The sequence below is a fragment of the Phocoena sinus genome, chromosome 11 (genome assembly GCF_008692025.1).
Source record: "Phocoena sinus isolate mPhoSin1 chromosome 11, mPhoSin1.pri, whole genome shotgun sequence".
Lineage (NCBI taxonomy): Eukaryota > Metazoa > Chordata > Mammalia > Artiodactyla > Phocoenidae > Phocoena > Phocoena sinus.
The window spans coordinates 11,277,107-11,290,552 of NC_045773.1; the positions used below are offsets into that span (position 1 = coordinate 11,277,107).

The 13,446-nt window shown below is 41.7% G+C and overlaps 1 protein-coding gene and 1 long non-coding RNA gene across 4 annotated transcripts in view; one reads left to right on the forward strand and one right to left on the reverse strand.

Moving 5' to 3' along the window:
- Nucleotides 1-13,446, forward strand: part of LOC116761603 — a 138,771-nt gene that overhangs the window by 113,865 nt on the left and 11,460 nt on the right. For both annotated transcript variants that reach the window (XR_004352064.1, XR_004352063.1), the window contains one exon: nt 4,690-4,860. This is a non-coding gene — a long non-coding RNA (uncharacterized LOC116761603). The remainder of the gene's footprint in view (nt 1-4,689; nt 4,861-13,446) is intronic.
- ITPR1 (inositol 1,4,5-trisphosphate receptor type 1) overlaps nt 4,997-13,446 on the reverse strand; it is a 333,789-nt gene continuing 325,339 nt past the window's right edge. For both annotated transcript variants that reach the window (XM_032647530.1, XM_032647529.1), the window contains one exon: nt 4,997-6,356. In XM_032647530.1, the coding sequence (XP_032503421.1) occupies nt 6,270-6,356 (87 nt within the window). In that variant the 3' untranslated portion in view covers nt 4,997-6,269. The remainder of the gene's footprint in view (nt 6,357-13,446) is intronic.

Consider the following 13,446-nt stretch of genomic DNA (forward strand, 5'->3'; position numbering starts at 1 on the left):
CTCTATAATAGTTTTCTTTCTTTATGAATTCAGTTCAAACGGATAGTAAAAACAATTTGGATGTTAAAGATACAGTTTTTAAAAATGACTCTGTATGTCCCAAGCATATCATGTTAAGACTTGGGGGTTTAGGATCCCACTGTAGTAACTTCAGGCCCGTCTAGTAGGAACAGAAGTAGCTTTGGTCGTGCAGTATTTAGCTGACATTGTGGATCAGCCTGAGCACAAGGAAATGATGATGTTGCAAAGGAATGGGAAATGACACGTGTCGGGTATATACTCGACACTTGACATATATTGTCTTTCATAAAGCTTATTGCTGCCCAAAGAAGTGGTAGCATCTCCAGTCTTTAGATGGTGGTTGAGGGAACGGGCAGGGTGTGTGTGTGTTGGGGGGTGTGTGTGAAAATTACAGTGATTAAAGAACTTGCTTAAAATCATAGCGTTGAAGTGGTAGAGCTGGCACGAAGACTCTTACCAGCCTCAGGGTCCAGTTCTTTCCCTCCCACCATGCTGCCATGGGGGCCCGGAAGTAAACTGACACTCAGCAGCCGAGCCTTGTGTGGTTCTGGTTCCTTGTCCCAGTGTCACACCGCATCTTAATTGATTTTCTTCTGTAGAGCATTTACAGAAAGCTTCTGACAAGACTTCATGAGATGTTAGAGGTGACAGGTATGTGGGAAAAAAGATGAAGTCATTAGCTGAATTAAATTCTGGAGTGGACAGGTTAAATTCCTGGATTGCCTCAAGTTTCGTTTACATGGGACCAGCCGTCTTTCGTGAGGTCATGACAGAAACGCTGTCAAACTCTCTCCATTAGTGGGTCTTGCATGCAGTATGCACTTCTCCTGTTGTGGGACTCTCTTTTTTGTTGTTGTTGTTCAGAATTCACCTTAGGGGTTTTCTCAGACTCGGCCTTCTTAATCTATAGCGGTTTTTAGCTTTCTTTTTTCTTTCCAGACCTGCGTGAATGATGCAGTTTCACTTCTGGGTGTCAGGATTCTCTGTCACACTGGTTTGTCATGACCTGAAAGTATTTTAAGTTTCTCTTTGCGTTAATTTTTTTTTTTTTTTTTTTAATGTAGTACCCCGGTGAGCTAGAGGTTTGTTTTACCAAGTGAGTTTAAATCACCAGCAGCCGGAGGAGTTGTCCATGAGCATTGTCAGGCTTGACCAGATGTAAAACCCTGCCAGTGGTCTTTTTCTTTTCTTCAACTTGGTAGGTTTTGGGGTCCAGACTCGAAGGCTAGTTACGCTTCTGCATCAGCCTTTAGGTTGTTAAGAGTTGCCAAAGATGGCATACAGTACCAGGGACGGAGAGTTGTTCGTTACCATGATCAGAACGGTCTTAGTTTATAGTTGCCATCCTAGCTCTCCCCTGTAGATAACTGACAAGTCCTAAGAGTCGTTCTGAGCTGCAGCCACCCACAAAAACCACATGCATGGCATTTTACTCAAAACTTTAACCACTGCTTTGTGATGCAAAACTGGTGGAATTTTGGGTACTTTCTGTAAAATCGAAATCTTTATGGGGGTTTTCCAACATTCTAGTTGATTGTTAACAAATGATCACTGTAACGAAGAGGAGAGAGCAGAGTTGGCTAATCAACACCGACTTCTGTGGTAGGTAGGATAGGATGCCAGTCTGTATGGAATCTTTCCACGTGGAGAAAGCCACGTTGACTGAGAGAACAGATTCTCCTTTTGAAAAATGGAATTAAATAAGAGATATTTATATGAGATTGGTAGTTGTAAAAGAGACTTTAGGAGCTTCTTATCTTTGCCACAAAGTTTTCAGTCTTGACAAAGTGATCATATTCAGGAGTTTCTAACTTGTAGATCCTCTTATGAAAGAGATTTGAAAAGAAAAAGAAATCCATTTGTATCGTAGGACAAAATACAGTTCTGCATAAGAACTTTCTGTAAAGTGAGAACTGTTACGGGAAACTGATTACGGATAAGATACTGTAGCCCGTTTCTGGAATGGGGATAGCAGGTGGAAGAGCTCGCTCCTGTTTAGCTGAGTCGGGAGTGCTTTGTTTATTCTGGAGCTAAGCCCTTGGGCAAGTCTCTTTACCACTGTAAGGCTCAGTTTCTCACCTTTAAAATGAAAGCTCCACTTCCATCTATGGTTTGGTAGATAAGAACATGTGGTCTGAAGAACCTTCAGTAGGAGTCCTTTGTTATTATATCCTGTCTTGTGTAAAGGTGACTTTGACTGTCATGTAAATTAAGCCTTCTATCAAGCACATTTTGTTTTTTAAAATCTGTGAAAACATTATTTTAGCAAAACTCAACTCTACTTGTGTAAGTATGTAGTTGTGATCCTTTTGTATTTAATATTATTGAGGGACTAAATTTCCTTCTGTGTAGCCCAGAAGTCAGACTAATGGTCTCTGTGATTAGCCTTAAAATAACTATCAGAAACTTTCAGGCTGTTTCTCATTAGCGCATCATCCCAACCAGCCGTAGCAGGAGGATACAGAAATCTATAATTGAGTTTTTTAAAAATTAATGAATTTATTTATTATTTATTTTTGGTTGCATTGGGTCTTTGTTGCTGCGCGCGGGCTTTCTCTAGTTGTGGTGAGCGGGGGCTACTCTTCGTTGTGGTGCGCGGGCTTCTCATGGCAGTGGCCTCTCTCGTTGCGGAGCACAGGCTCTAGGTGCACAGGCTTCAGTAGTTGTGGCACGTAGGCTCAGTAGTTACGGCTCGCGGGCTCTAGAGCGCAGGCTCAGTAGTTGTGGCACAAGGGCTTAGTTACTCCACGGCGTGTGGCATCTTCCTGGACCAGGGCTCGAACCCCTGTCCCCTGCATCGGCAGGCAAGTTCTTAACCATTGTGCCACCAGGGAAGCCCTATAATTGAGTTTTTAATGTGATAATTCCTTAGTTTACCGTGAAGACCGTGGTAATTTCTCACTAGCACATAAGTAAAGCTTTGTTTAGTTTGCTACTGCAAAGACTGAGTTGCTGGTTAGCTTCCACAAATAAGGTATGCTTGCTTTGTAATTTATGTTAGGAAATGTTTAAACAGGGTGAAAGAGCAGTTTTTACAGGAGCAAAATCAAGCAACCCATTTTCAGAAAGTAGAACCAAATAAAACTAAACTGACTGAAGAACAACCAGTAATGAGCTTGGGAACAGGTAGGTTGAATCAAATTTTTAAAAAACAAAGTGAAAAGCGTATTTTGTGTGCGTGTGTGAGGAGTCAGGGCGCACAGCTTTAAGAGTATTTGCGGGGTCTTCCCTGGTGGCGCAGTGGTTGAGAGTCCGCCTGCTGATGCAGGGGGACATGGGTTTGTGCCCCGGTCCGGGAAGATCCCACATGCCGCAGAGCGGCTGGGCCCGTGAGCCATGGCCGCTGAGCCTGCGCGTCCGGAGCCTGTGCTCCGCAACGGGAGAGGCCACAGCAGTGAGAGGCCCGCGTACCGCAAAAATAAATAAATAAATAGAGTATTTGCGCAGGATGAACTTTCGAGTAAAGCTCTAGGGCTCAGCAGGGTGGAAGCGGTATCTGCAGGGGGAAACAAGGTTCATCACTACGTAATTTCAGGGACATAAGTAGAAACGGGCCAGAAAATATGAACGTTAGAAAAGTGGAACGGAATTTCCCAGACCCTTTGACTTAACACGTGGCTTAGTTAAGGAAGTTGGCAAAATCTTCAAATATGAATCCGTGCTACAGAAAACTTGTAAAATTCAATAATCAGAGCCGAGAAGACTTTTTCCATGTTAGTAGTATGCTATCACATTTGTTTCTTAGCCCGATAGCACTAATTCTTCACCTCCGTGAGTAACTTTGAAGGTGACTTGGACCTTGATCCTTGAAATAGAAGTGTTGAAAAAGTGATGTCTGGAGAAAGGTGAAATCACAATCACACATCAAAGGCTGTAGGAGTTATAACTTCAAATTTTATGTTTCAGTTGTACCAGCTTTGTGTTCACACTCAAACTCCAAGGGTAGGATCTACCGCTTGTAGGGTGGAGTGGCATTCCGATTCCATTTATTTTCTGCTGAAGCTGGCGAGTTGAATGAAGATTGTATCTCAAGTGACAGGATTCGAATGAAACAGGACAAACCTGTAAAAGCTGCAACCTGAACGTGTCATTGCAGAACTCTGCAGTGAACGAGATGGGACGGGGCTTGGGAGACAAACCACACACACTGCCTCTCCGTGCTGGGTAGCTCAGGAGATTGAAGGGAGATCCGAGGGGAGCAAGTCCTTGCTGGCTGGAGCTCACGTTCGGGGAGGGGTGGGGGGGGTCGGCACGGAGCGCCAATTTGTTTATAGATACAAGTACGTATCTGTCTTAGGCTTGCCTTATTATGGAAAAATTCTATGGAGATACACTGCACTGAATGGAAAATTACTCACTTTTTTTTTAAAGTTATCAATTATAAAGTAGAAGCATTGGTTTTGAAACTAGTCATTTAACTGGAATTTAATCACGACCTAGTTCCCAACATTGGATGGTAATTATCCTTATTTAGCAAAGCACAGAGAAAAATCAGTGTTTGTTAAAAGAGCAACCACGGTGGGCATTGCTCTCAGGAGGGGACAGGTTTCACTACCTTTGGATAGACGAGTTAGCTTTTGTAAAACATTTTCAACTGTCTTGAAGGACTCTGACCGCTGGGCATGAGTGAGAACTAATCTCCCTGTTGGTGATTCCTTTGCACTGCAGGTAGCAAGATGCAGGTCCCCCAGGGAAAGTGCAGGAGTGGGAGCCTTACCATGTGCTACAGTGCTCGTGACAGTCTGCTTGGCAGTCACTTACCGAGAAGAAGGAATGGCTGGCTACTGTATAAACCCTCCCCCATATCTGTTCAGGTAGTTCTCCGTTATCATGAATCAGGTAAGCATTTTTGGAATTAATCTGGTAGGCAGACCAATTATACTTTAAATTGGTCCTAAAGGAAATATATAATTAATTGGAATAGCTGTTGTTATGACGCAAAGAAATGTCTAAATGAAAGCCACCAGCCAGTCACTGTATTTTATTCTGCATCATTTATTAAATATTATTTTTATATTTGCATTTACAAACTTTACTCATTTCAGAACTCTGCTTTCAATACATGTTTAACTTATTTTGTAGAGAGATTCTCTTGTAAAATGAGATCCATGTACAAAACTAGGCAACAGATATAAAAGTTTCCTTTCATACTTTTTCATCCATCAAGAAAAGAAATAATGTGACAAAGAAATAAAACCCAACTGTGGCTCTTCCACAAGAATAACATGTCAGTGTTCAAACTATGAGCTCTAATGGGATCATATTTCATCTTTATATGGATGGATATAGTTTAATACTTCTTCGCTACTGTAGCATGTTGGTTCAGATGAAGGAAAAAAATCAGCTCTACTGCTTGGACTAGATAATCTAGAGCCCATCAATTACTCGTTTCTTGATAACGTGACACCAAAATTCACCTAGGAGATGACATTGATTGGCTAGCAGTATGCATTTACCTCAAGCGTGGCATAAAAAGTTCCCTTTAAAAAATTCACGGACTTGGCAAACTAAAGTCTGAGCCTCTAATTCAGCTCTCTTACTTAAAGAAATAGTTTAAAGGATCAATTCAGAAGCCTTAAAGTATCTTTGAAACTAAAGTTGCTTTTCTTAAAATGAATGCTGACTTGACAGTTCATAGGCTTGGAGCACTGTCACTACGAGACAGAGGCACTAGTGCCGCTAGCAATGAGAAGTAGTATCACCACAGGCTAATTATATGGTACAAAATGCCCGGGGGCCTGGAACTCACTATTAATATGATTTTGGCAGCAGCATCATTTGATGTTTAACCATTTATTACATACTATTAACACACCAGCTTCAAAGATGTGCACTCCCCTTAGGATACTCAGGAGTTACAAATTTATTGTGATTGCATAATTGGTATTGCACAGTTCTATAAAAAACATAAATACTGGCTATTCTAGTTTTAAATACAAAATACATGTCATATACTTTTAAATCTATAATGTGGTTCAAGTGCAAATCAGGTGCTTTCTTTTAGTCCTTCCAAAAAAGGCATTTTTAATATTTTTGGCACAAATGACATTTCATCGTGCCAACAATTCTAATTACAATACATATATCCAAACCTTGAGGGTAGCAATCATATACATACGGTATAAAACTGAGTATTTACAAATATACTACGCATAAATGTAACCTCTGTGGGTGAATCAGAACGAATTAGCCATACCCACACTAAAAATAATTTAAAAAGGTAAATACGATTCCTTTATTTCATTTGCTTATGCTGGTTGCTGTGGGTTGACGTTCATGTGAGGAGGATGTCCTAGAAGACCAATTCTTTGTTTCTGCTTCCTTTGTTCTGTCATCTGGAAAGTTAAAAAGTTTCATCATTAGACCCAGACACTTCCTGTACGTCAAATCATATACTCAACCATAGATTACCTCTGTGGTTATGGTTTATACTGAAACCCACTTTCTACAGTGTACTGTCAGCGTATCAAACACAGAACTTCAAAAAGGACATCTTCCTAGGCAGAATGGGGAATTCTGTGCCTTAGGCAATGTGACATTCAGAAACTTTGCTTTCTACTTGTTTCATAAAGGAACAAAAAACAGTTAAAGCACAAGATTCTTGATCGTTTCCCAAATCCACTTCCAACTGATAGCTTTGTATGACAGTAACAACACACTGAACTGTCAAGAAAAGCAGTGTGTTTAAAATCCTAGGTTTAAGAGAGATTAAGTCCACGGTCTTCAGGGGGTCTCGATTCCTCGCCAGTGACTCTTGGGCCATTTTGATCTGCGAGAAAGAAATCACACAGCATTTCTAGGGAGATGATGAGGAATGTCCTCTCCTCTGAGGTCCAGGGTGACTAAATAACCTAATCGTGGCCTGGCACTCAGTGGTGACTATTCCTTGCCACCTACAGACACTAAGGCCAGGAAAGACCATTTCCTAAGGCTGCTCAAATGAAACAGTGCTTTGCAAACCCAGAACAAGAGGTTGGTACCGTTTATTTCGGCTGCCGAACTAAATCAGTTCTCACACGGACAGGTATCCAGCTCTGCTCTGGCTATTTCAGGGCGTAATTAATTCCCTGCATTCACATTGCTCATAACCCAGGTAGTCCCAGCTCAGGATTTGATGCTGGGCCTCAAATATTTCGGTACAAAATAGCCTGAGAACATAAAATAAGATGAACTTACCTAGGTTCAATTTTAATGTGGTTATTTTTTCTTAAACATAGCCGTTTTCCTTTCATATCAAAATACTATTTTTAGGCTCCTGTGAAATGCCTTCAGTTATATTTTAGAAGAGAAGATTTACAAGGAGTGAATATCTCCCAAAGGCAGCTTTTTATAAAGCCTTTTATAAAGAGTTGAATTAGGATATCCCAGCTAGCCTCTAAAGTTTCCTTGGATGAGTGACAAATCGTGAAGGGAGGTGTCACCCCCTATACTACACAGATTCAGCTGCGGAAGCAGAACCTCACGTGACCCGTGGAATAAATTCACAAGTAGATTGTAACGCAATCAGTAATTCAGCCATCTCACTGCCTGATACTTCATGTTGCTTAGCCCCAGAGTTTCACCCCCTGACTAGCCCCTCGGCAGGTAGCCTTGAGAGGGAATCCAGTAAAACGCAACTAAATTTAATAATCGCTGCATTCTCACGGATTTAGGAATCTTGGTGCGCCCAACCCGTATTGACAGAAACTTTATTGAAAGATGCTGCTATTTTTCTGCTGTTGAAGTTGGCCATTAAAGCTTTCCCTGAAATTTTTCCGTAAATAACTACGTGCATTTGAGATGACCTTTTATGTACATGCATCTTCACGCCTGTTTGTCGGATCAGCTTTTTGTGACTTTTCAATCTGTTGGCTCTTCCTTCTGTTAAACTTAAGGGCTTCTAAACTGGGTTCCTTATAGCAAATGAGTCTTCAACTGAAGGCACACCTTCCTTCCCTCTTCGACAGGCTATCACCTGATAGCCCAGTGGAGGTCCGATTCTGATTTTCCAGGGTTGTCTTCCTAGAATAACGATTGCATCACTCTCCCTGCATCACAAACCTTAAAGCTCCCTACTGCTGTAGGTTAGTGGCCAAAACCTTCGTTCAGGCAGTCATAGTCCTGGTAATTTCAAGAACCTAGTACATACCTATCTAATTTTCTTTTCTGTTTCCCTAGAACAATGGTTCTTAAACTTTGGCGTGCACCAGAAACACCTAGAAGGCTCCTTAAAACACAGATCCAAGGGCCCACAAACAGAGTTTCTGACCCAGCAGGCCCAGGGTAGGGCTGGTGAGTTTGCATTTGTAACAAGTTCCCCGGTGATACTGGTGTTACCGATCTGGGGCCGCTGCTGCTGTAGAAGAGCTCTTCACTGGTTATCTCAGAAACAGGCCAAGATCACTGTGGTTATATTTTCATATACTTGAATACTTTAAAAAAAAGTATTTTGGGTAAATGTATTACTTTTCTCAAAATAAGACCTTGGAGAAGATTCTCTGCAGTTGAGCAGGTGGTCGGCACGCAAATCTGACTGCCTGGATTCTGTTCTGATCGACCATGGCCTTTTTAGACAGAATGGCTACCATTTAAGTGAGTAATAAATGGTAAGGAATTGGGCAACTGCTTAAGTATTGGTCCCTTTTGGCAAGGTCATCATCCAGTGATAATTATATGGGAACAGTAATGAAAACAAAACCCCCTAAAGGACTAAATCTGGCCTACAAGAAACCAAGCTCAACACTGCTGGCCAGTTAAGTTTCCCTGGCCCCTTGGTACATATTCTCACATAACTTCTGGCTTTATTAGCTCAATTCAACCTACTTACCTATTGGTCTTCATAGATTCACATGCACTATATGTGTTATTTAAGGCATCACCATTTTCTGTTACTACTATCTATATCAAAACAGAAATGACCAAAGTCTATCCTTAGCATATTCTCACAATGTATATTCTCACAGTGTATTCTCTCTGGACATTTGAAACAAAACTGACTAGATAAAAATATCCATCCGGGGCTTCCCTGGTGGCACAGTGGTTAAGAATCCGCCTGCCAATGCAGGGGACATGGGTTCGAGCCCTGGTCCAGGAAGATCCCACATGCCACGGAGCAACTAAGCCCGTACGCCACAAGTACTGAGCCTGCGCTCTAGAGCCCGCGAGCCGCAACTGCTGAGCCTGCATGCCACAACTACTGAAGCCCGCACGCCTAGAGCCCGTGCTCTGCAACAAGAGAAGCCACCGCTCGCCGCAACTAGAGAAAGCCCGCGCACAGCAATGAAAACCCAACGCGGCCAAAAATAAAATAAATTAAAAAAAAATATATATATCCATCAGATTCATGTCGAAGGTGGTAACTTCAGTCAAAATTCTAATACAGAAAAAGCTACTCTGATTAGTGTGAAATGTCCCATTTGTAGTAGATACGTTTAAAATCCTCAAAATCTACATTTACCTAAGAATGAATATTTGAAGCAATATCCTTCTTCATAATCTATATACAGACTAACTTGAATTTCAGCATTCCTTCTTTGGACTCAGTCTAAACAAGAAGCAAACGAGATGGTAGCTTTACAAGTCAGATGTAGCCAAACATCTAAAAGATCTTCCATGAAAATACGGACTGTTGAGTGCAAACGGGCAAAATTTACTCCACCACTATCGGCCTCCAAACGACTAAGGGCTGGCATAGCAGGGAAGGTTCATCGACAGCACATGAAAGCCGCAACCTGCTTTCCTGTCACGGTGAGGTCGTGGCTACTCAGATTCTGAACAGCCAAGAAACTCCAGTCATCAGAATTGTGCTTCACAGGCCTATGAAATCAGCCACGCTCCTAACGACGAGCCTAAAATACTCAGAAGTAAAACTGCAGCATCTCTTGAATGCAGTTATATTGGTTTAATATAAATATACAGATATCCACACTCCTGATCCTTAGTGTGCTGTTCCTCTCCAGTTCATCTGGCAAATGCTCGAGCTTTGAAACCAAGCTCCTGCATTCCCACCTCTGAGAGGGTTTCCAAGGCAATGACTCGAATCCTCTCCCTGTGGTCAGGCTGAATGAAGTACTCCCTTTTCTCCACTCCCAGGGCAATCTGTTCAAACCTCTGTTACGTACTTACCATGTTGAATTATAATTTATTTGTTTACTTGTTTGTCTCCCACTCTAGGCTGTTAGTTCCTTGAAGAAGGAGAATTGGTTCTATTCACCTTTGTAACCCCAGTACCTAGGGCTGCACCTGGCAAATAGGTGTTTCGTAAATGATGGTTCGAAGAACAAATGACCCAGAGCACAGTGCCATTCCTCGAGCATGCCATGCGTTCTCATGCCTTTGCTCATGCTATTCCTTTCCTGGGATGCCCCCTGCTGCATTTTTCAGCTAGCTCAGAAGTCACCTGCTCGTAGGACTGTAGAAGCTAAACTCCTCCGACCCTCTAAGACCTCACACGGGACTGCCTGCCTACTTCTCTGTGCTCCTTTGTTCACAAATGAAACTCACTTCATTCCTCGGGCCACGGAACTTTTCCTACCGTATCCTAACATTAGAGGTCTGCTTCTTTCTGGATCAGTTACAGTATCCTAGATGGCAGGTGTTACCAAAGGCCTCTCTTTTGTGGTTCCAACACAGTGCAAGGACCACAGACTTTCAAGTAAGGTTTAATATTCCATTCTTCCAACTGTGGGGAATTATTCTATTCTTTTGTTCTTCCTTACCCAGTTAACGTTAACAAGATGATAACCCTCTTGCGTGAAAAATGCCAAACATGGGCTTCCCTGGTGGCGCAGTGGTTGAGAGTCTGCCTGCCGATGCAGGGGACACGGGTTCGTGCCCCGGTCCGGGAGGATCCCACATGCCGCGGAGCGGCTGGGCCCGTGAGCCATGGCCGCTGAGCCTGCGCGTCCAGAGCCTGTTGCTCCGCAACGGGAGAGGCCACAACAGTGAGAGGCCTGCGTACCGCAAAAAAACAAAACAAAACAAAAAACAAACAAACAAACAAAATGCCAAACACTATCGCATGCTAATATGACATGAATTTCAAGCACTACTTCTTTTCCTACCAACTACAAATAAGGGTCACTGTCCTATAGGAAGCCAGTCACATTTTCAAGAAAGTGAACCCTTCTCTCAATATAAAGAAAACATGCAAAAAAAATTTAAGTTCTTACATTAGTTCTCCGCCTTGGAATAAGAATGTAAGAGAATCACATTTAGTATTCAGAATCTCTTGGGAGGGGAAACTTCAAGATGAGAAGCATCATTAAGTAACACTTAGAACAGCAATTTTAATTAACTGTTCTTGGCAGTAATAGAAAGACCACTAACCAGGATTTTACTAATATCCTTGATAAGAACTTTTTCTCCTCAAACTGGTATTTTAAGAAAACAACAACCAACGAGGTCAATAACAGTTAAGATTAAATCCCAAGACATTCAGCTGTCTTTGCTCCATTATGCTGGTTTTTGGACCATTAGATCTGCAAAAATATCTAAGTGATGAAGCAATTTTTGTATTTTCCAGCACTTTTACCAGTGAATGGTATTCTTTCATGGCTGTTTTAAAAAATATCTGTCACAGGGTTTCTTGTTCATTAATCGTTCATGGAGTTTTTATTTTTTAATTCAGAATTTTTTTCCCTTTGGAGGGCAGGAATTCTCACAATGACCATTTAAGAACCAGCAGTTCTCTGACCTGTCTGCATGGCTTTTTATGCAGAACAATTTAAGAAATCTTTAGGACTGGTACACACCAAATTTAATAAAACTCTAATCTTTTCAGCAAGTTGATTGTCCAACAAATGCTTTACAATTTTGCTACAAAATCAAAAGAAAATGTTGGCTAATTCCTTCTGAAAAAAGCAGATTTTCCCCAGCAAAAGCAACAATGCTGAATTTTTCCTGTGATTCTGGTCACCTTAAAACCTAAGCAGATCAATACTGGTAAAGGCACTGGAGAATATATTACTGGTTTCCTCCGATTTCTTCTTAGCCTATAACACCTTACAAGAAAAAATGGTCCGATTTCAAATTCATTCATAGGGGAAGGGTTTTCTGAAGGGTGGTTCCAACCGTTAACTTTAAAACAAAAATGTAAACAGCTGAAACCAAGCAGTTTAAACCACACTGGTTTTGATGTCACTTAATGAACCTTAGTCCATATGTAATCAAGTTTTACATAGTTTGTTCAAGCCAAAATTTTGGCTTCATAGAAACGATTCTAATGCCAAGTCTCTGATCAGTGGTGTAACATGGCAATGACTGTATCACTCCTTAACGTTTAAGTGCGTGATGCGACTTCTGAAACTCTTTAACGTTCTTAAAAAAAATGAATGAGAATTTAAACAGTCAACCATGAAAGGCAAACAGGGTACAGTGACAAAACAAAACAAGGGAAAATAAAAACACAACACGCACACACAAAATCAAACCCAGACTGCAGGACCAGGAGTTCCAGCCTGACATTTTCAGGTAAAGTTGGATAAATTTCCTAAGAGCCTGCCGTGAACCTGAATGTCCTCACGAAATAAAACGAGGGAACTGGGTGCAATGCCATCTGTGGTCTTGGCTACCTCCTATACCTATGATTCTCTGTGCGACTTCCTCAGCTTTAATTCGCTCCTTAGACCGGGTTCACTGGTTTGCAGTGTGCATCACTGAAGCAACTTCAGACCCACCCTCAGGGAGCGATTCAACACACAGGATCCTAAGCATTGAAAGGACAGGCCCGGCCTGTAGAGAAGGGCTCGAGTGGCATTTACTACCCCAGAATACCCAATAATAGTTTGTTTCAGACATGTTTACAAATGGCACTTTATAGAGCGCTAAATACTTCCTTTATTTAGGTCTGCATGAGATCAATTTTTGTCAGATTTTTTGGCATCTAATTTAAAACATCTGATTTAATGGAGATTCTTGTAGCCACAGCTCTCTCAAAGGGAGAGGAAGGGAACTTGAGCATTGCTACATGCCTTACAGAGCCCGCCTCGCTCTTCGGGGGGGCAAACAGAAGCAGCTGTAGCAGACAGTGTGCTCACAAATCAGTGTAGTCCTGTGGAACATTTGTCAAGTGTTTCACAGCAGGGGTAAAAAGTTAATAAAATAATAAGCAAAGTAATCTAGTTAGATCTTCATGAGTTTTACTTATTTAGGTTATTACTCATTTTAGGTGGCTACCAAGCTCAGTGCTGTAGACAGCCTTCATAAATAAGGTCTTCTGTTCCCATTAGTCTCATTTGTATCTTAATACATGTGAAAGAAAAGAACTTGAGGCCAAATGGTATCTTGGGGCTCAGTTTGGAGTAATTTAGTTGGAACAGAAATACAATCCAAAGTAGGACTGTTAAAGTGCCATGGAGACTACCTCCAAGAAGAGCTGATGCCAGACGGGGCCTTCACTAGTTATTATGTACCTAAGAGGAATAAATCACCTGCGGGTATACCTTA